We start from the raw sequence: 5,959 nt of genomic DNA on the forward strand, positions 1-5,959 counted from the left end.
ATCCACCATCTTCTTGTACTGTTGAACCTAGGTATTTAAATTCCGCTACTCGTTGTACCCTTTCACCTCTTAATCTGATACTTCCAACTCTCTGCGTCCCATTACCGGCATTGAGGTATTCCGTCTTCGTTCTACTTACTTTCATACCCCGGCTCTCTAGGTCTCGAGTCCATTGCTCTAGTTTCTCTTAGCATGTGTCTCTATCTTTGGTGCATATGACCACATCATCCGCATACATGATAGCCTATGGTGATGACCTTCGTACTTCCTTTTAGTCTTAAGCAATTCCACACTTCTTCTTTAGGGACTCTATCGTAGGCTTTTTCTAAGTCAATAAACACACAGTGGAGCTCCTGCTGTCCTTCCCTGTACTTTTCCTTCAGAACCGTAGTGCATAAATGGAATCTGTTGTACCACGTCCTGGCATGAATCCAAATTGTTCCTCACTGATTTTAACTATTCCTCTGATCCGATTGTTCATTATTCTCTCCCAGATCTTCATTGTGTGTGACATGAGCTTTATGCCCCTATATCCCGCATTCCTGAATGTCCCCTTTGTTCTTAAAGATGGGGATCAGTGTGCTGGTTCTCCATTCCTCAGGCATAGTACCAGTGTTTAAGATGTCATTAAACCATTTCGTCAGTAATTCCACTCCTGTATTTCCTAGGTGTTTCCAAACGTCTGCTGGTATGTCAGGTCCAACACTCTTCCCATTCTTCATCTTTCTCAAGGCGACTTTCACTTCGGTTTCAGTAATTCTTTCCACGAGTTCCCCTTCTAATGGTTGGATGCTTAGGATATTTCCATTTGCCTTCTTTATCGTCTTTGCTTGATACACATCTTGTGAGTTTTTATTTCGTTCTTTCCCAATTTTCAATGCCTTGTTAATTCCATCTTGACCATTTTCTAAACTGTTGTACAGTTTTTCATATGCTGTGGCCTTCGCTTTAGCAACTGCACGCTTAGCGGTCTTAATAGCTTCTTCTCGTTCCACCACCAGGTCTCCTTACCCTCTTTCTTATTCCCGGAACTTTCCCTGTGTGTCTCCTGTGCACTTTTTCTGATTTTATCACTGACGGTCTCCCAGTTTCTTTCCCCCTTTTCTAATTCCATATCTACTCTTTGCACAATTTTCTCTAGACACTCACTTTCCTCGAGTCTCCACCATTTCGTTTTCCGTATTCTTTTCTGCTGTATGGATTTGATAGTTTTAATTTTGATCTTGCAAACTAGGGGCCTATGCTGTTTCGCCACACTCTCACCTGGTAGAACTTTGCAATCGAGTACATCCTTTAGTTGTTGCCTCCTGCATGCGATGTAATCTATACTTGTGCACACATGCGATACGCACACACGCGCGCGGGCATAAACACACACATGCACACACAATGATAAAGCGTCTTTATATTCTCCATAATGCGGTTTTACGTTCATGTGATGTTCTTTAATAGAGAATATAACGTAGTTTCCTGTTTATTGAAAATGTATCGTTTCGGTGAAAAGAAAAGTCTCACTTTATTAGTTCGATCAGCTGGTACTAGATGGTGTTGTTTCGAACATTTCCTAACTTCTCAGCGAACTTGTAGATTTCCATTTGATTTAGCTGCCACACACAGACGTTTGAAGTATGAGGCATTTTCAATATTCAAAATGCAAATATCATTGTTCCGTTCAAATAAAGGCGGAATGCCGCCTTACCCCCACAGGTGTCGCCATTTGGATAAACAATTCAAAGAAGCCGCATTTGAAAAATATTCCATAAAATACGATAATCAATACTACACATTTCGCAACCAGTTATTTGAAAAAGAACGAAATATCAAAAAACTTATTTCGTTTCTAAAATTATATATTAATGCTGGGACCCAGCATGTGTACTGAAATATAATTCTGCAATTGTACATATGTATACATATATTTGTATGTTTACTTTGTGTATGCATATATGTATGTAAATATATATTCATATATACTTATTTATATATATGTGTGTGTGTTCACATATATTCAGTGTATATATGTATATACTTACATATATAGACATAGAGCGAAATTAAATGAATCGTAACGTTTCGAAATGAGCCATCAGTGTAAACATGAATACTTGAGGAATGAATGGAGACATGGTCAAGTAAATGGGTGAGGACAGCAGGAGGAATATTTGATTTTGGTGGCTCAAGGAAAACAGAGGAGCAAATACAGGGTAAGGTATAAGCCATGAAGGGACAGAATGGGCAAAGAACGGGAAAGGTCACAGATGAGGAAAAGGGTAATGGGAGAGGAGGGTATCCATGCGAGTGGAGAAAGGAGTGGGTAAACGTAGAAAAGAAGCAAAGGTAGGAAGTAGGGATCCTGGCATAGTTAGTTTAGTCAAGGAAGTTGGTGGAATCGAGCATAACATCAGAGGGAGAGAAGGGTATGGCATCGAGAGAGATGGTACGCCCCGATTCAGTGAACAGGCTCTCAACTAAAGAGGAGCGGAAGGCACCTAGGGTTAAGCGAAGAGCACAGTGATGGATTGTATCAAGTTGGGCAAGGAGAGAAGTTGAGGCAGAGGAGTAGATATGACATCCATAATCGAGAGTGTAGAGGATCAAAGTAAAATGAAGATGGAGAACATTGCGATCTGAGCCCCAGGATATATGGGATAGAGTTTGATAGATTCGGACTTTTTCTTTAATGTAAAGGATATGGTCTTGCCTTGACAGTTTGGAGTAAAAAATAACACCTCGGAATTTGCCCGTGGACTGGTATTGGAGTGGTGTACCATATAAGAAGAGTGGAGGTTGGGGACCTAAACGTGTGCAAGAGAAAAGGATGGCGAAAGGTTTGGAGGTAGAAAAGCGGAAGCCATGGTTTGTGGCCCAGGATTATACTGTTTATATTGCAGACTGAAGAAATTGGCAGAGATTTGGCATGTATGTGCCAGAGGCATAGATGGTTAAAACATCAACATATAATGATAACAGGGCTCCTGGTGGTAGAACTGAGACAATGTTTTGAGGAAAGAAGGGTGATGTAGCAGTGGCAATTTTGACCTGGAAAGTGTGTTGATAGAGGAGACTTTATAAAGACAACCATGTTTCCACGTATGCCTAAAGAGGATAATTGTTGGAGAATATATCATGTATCATATGCTTTTTCTAGGTCAAAGAATATAGCTAGTACAGATTCACGGCGTGCAAATGCAGATGTATTATATCTCAAAATGAGCAAGAGGGTCAGCACGGTGGAAACCAAACTGGGAAGGAGAGAGATTTTGAGATTCTAGATACCAGACTAACCATTCGCTCTAGTTTTTACAAACAGCTAGTTAATGCCATGGGGCGATATTTTTGAGGGAGATTACCAATTTGATTGGGTTTCAGGAAGGTGAGCTTCTCGCCAATATTTCCTGATGTCCATGTGGTCGTAAATTGTTAATAGGAAGGATAAGGAGGAAGATGGGAGTTGCCGGAGCATATGGTAATGAATACCGTCAGGGCCTTTATGAGTGTTGTCGCACGACTGTAAGACAGCACTGAATTCAGAGGAAGAAAAATGAGCATTTTAGGACTTAGCAGAGGATAGGATGAAGATAATGGTGTGCGTTCTTAGATGGTCTTAATAGAAGTGGGGAGAAAGGTAAGAACCACTACTGACCTGGCTGAAATAGTCACCCAGTTCATTAGCGACTTGGAGAGTATCAGAGATAAGGGTATCTCGAATATGGAGGACAGGGGGATGGGCTGTGTTGAGGGGGTAGGACAGGGTGTAGGAGGGATATGAGTAGGAGGATGAATATCGTCACTTTGAATGTGGAGGGAGTGGGAGTTGTGGAATTTGAAGGTGGATGAGGGGTTTCACTGTCAGTTTGGGACTCGGAGTATATAGTTTTGAATATCTTCAAGTTTCTGTAATGGAGTTGGTTGGGGAGTTTTGTGAGACAAAGGTTTTCTTGTGAGGGGGGAAGAGAAGACTGGTGTCTGAAGAGTAGGGGCAAAGGAAGGTGGAGGTGATTGTGTAGTAGGGGAAGAGGGGGTGGAACATTGAGTCTGCTGCAGGTTGTGCAGGGAGTGGGGAAGGTGTTGGGGCTGTAGAAGAGATTGGAGTGTCTGGATTTAGGATGGCAAAAGAATTTGACTGGGGAAGGCCGTCACAATTGGCACATGTGCATGATTGTGCAGAGCAGTTTGATCGAGTATGGCCAGGTTGGGTACACAACGGGCAACTGGCTGTGGAACGGCAATGTTTGGCAGGATGTATTAAACACCAACAATTTTGGCACTGACGAGGAGGTTGATATAGCCGGACAGGGAGGGATTCTCCACCGAAGTAAACATTAAAGGAAAGGTCATGTCTATGGAAAGTAATTTTGGCAATGTTAGTGGGGTTCTTACGATGACCTCTGGTAGGAACGGAGTAGCATTGTAGTGATATCACATCATAGTCCGTGAGACAGGCGAGTGTCTTCTCCACAATCTGAACAATTTTTGTTATAGATAGGGCAAATTGCTTGAGTGATAGAAACAGTTCCAGTGCAAGTATTGATAGTTGAATAGATTTCTGCAGGGATTGGATTACCATATAGATCAGTTAAATTTGATAAGGTTGTGGGGGTTGAGCATGTTGGGAGAGAAATGTCTCCTGGGGGTTGTGTTAACTAGGGTGGATACTATATTAGTAGGCATTGAGGAGGGGGTAGTAGTTGTAGTGTTCGGAGCCGTAGTCAAAGGAGAGCCTGGAGTCAGGGAATCATATTTGATGAAGGGGCAAGCCTCATTTCCCCTAATAATGGTATAACATCATCATTGTTGGTTATGGTAAGCCTAGAGTATGTTGGGGAAACAGTCTTCCGCTCAGGGTCCCCTTGAGGAGTAAGGGGTAGGCAGCTAAAACGGGAATACCGTGCCCATGGCTCAGGCCGTTCAGGACTGGCACAAAGTCAGCTTTTTAATGCCTAGTTCCCAAGCATTAAGTCCCAGTCTCCGCCTCCTAAGTAACCACCCCCCCCCCCCCCCTCATGACAACAACGGGCAAGGGATTGGGGGATATATACATGTTTGATATATTTGTGTAAATACATTTATATGGATGTATATACATATGTATAAATATGGATGTATAAATATTTATGTGTAATATTAATTTATATGTATGTGCATATATATATATGCATATATATTTATATAGATATATATATACACCTTTATATATATATATTATATACACGATATTATTTGGTATCCATTTCGGTTTATTATTCATCTGAAGAGGAACTAGTGAAGAATTCGAAACGTTACGACTCGTACTCATTTCTTACTGTGGTCGTTTTCTTTTCTTCTTTGTGTACACATTGTCACACAATTATATATACATATTTATGTATACTGTATATATTAATATATAAATATTCATATACATATTTTTTATATACATGTGTACATTATGTGTATATATGTGCATACATGTACATATAAACATATTTGTTGAACCATCACTCATTACACTGTTGGATCTAGAAATATCCAATTTTATTGTCAAGACGTAATTTGGCAATACAACCCTCCCTGATTGGATGCCCTTCCTAATCAACCACGATAACATTTTTGCCACGGCGGGGAATTAATGTTGATTTATATAGAGATATAGAGATGTAGATAGGTACATGTACAAATAGATGTGTACAAATAGATTTGTATATATAAATATACTTTGTGTAAATGTGTATGTTTATGTGGATGTTTATATATACATATATATGGATGTAAACGTGTATGTGCATAAGATATACATATATATGTATATATTATATATTTATGTATACATATCCATATCAAATTATTTATGCATAATATCCATAGAAATATATATATATACACATACAGACCTATATATTTATGTGTACAGATGTAGATGTGTATATATACATATACATGGAGACAAAGTTAGAAATAGAGGCAGAAAGGGACAAAGACA

General features: G+C 39.9%; 1 protein-coding gene across 1 annotated transcript; it reads right to left on the reverse strand.

Moving 5' to 3' along the window:
* Positions 1-527: 527 nt before the first annotated feature.
* On the reverse strand, positions 528-1,637 carry LOC125029922. Its single transcript, XM_047620109.1, has 3 exons — positions 1,570-1,637; positions 999-1,307; positions 528-912 (listed from the first exon to the last, which is right to left on the reverse strand). The coding sequence occupies exons 1-3, from the start codon at positions 1,635-1,637 to the stop codon at positions 528-530; spliced, it is 762 nt and encodes a 253-aa protein (XP_047476065.1).
* Positions 1,638-5,959: the final 4,322 nt, after the last annotated feature.

This window comes from Penaeus chinensis, chromosome 10 (genome assembly GCF_019202785.1).
Source record: "Penaeus chinensis breed Huanghai No. 1 chromosome 10, ASM1920278v2, whole genome shotgun sequence".
NCBI classification, from domain to species: Eukaryota; Metazoa; Arthropoda; class Malacostraca; order Decapoda; family Penaeidae; genus Penaeus; species Penaeus chinensis.

Bases quoted from the DNA above. Each gene is read 5' to 3' on its own strand.
- LOC125029922 (XM_047620109.1), bottom strand. From the start codon at position 1,637: ATGCCTCATACTTCAAACGTCTGTGTGTGGCAGCTAAATCAAATGGAA. The intron at 1,308-1,569 runs GTTAGGAAATGT...CATCGCATGCAG, and splicing joins ATCTACAAGTTCGCTGAGAA to GAGGCAACAACTAAAGGATG. The intron at 913-998 runs GTGGTGGAACGA...ACTGTACAACAG, and splicing joins AAAGAGGGTAAGGAGACCTG to TTTAGAAAATGGTCAAGATG.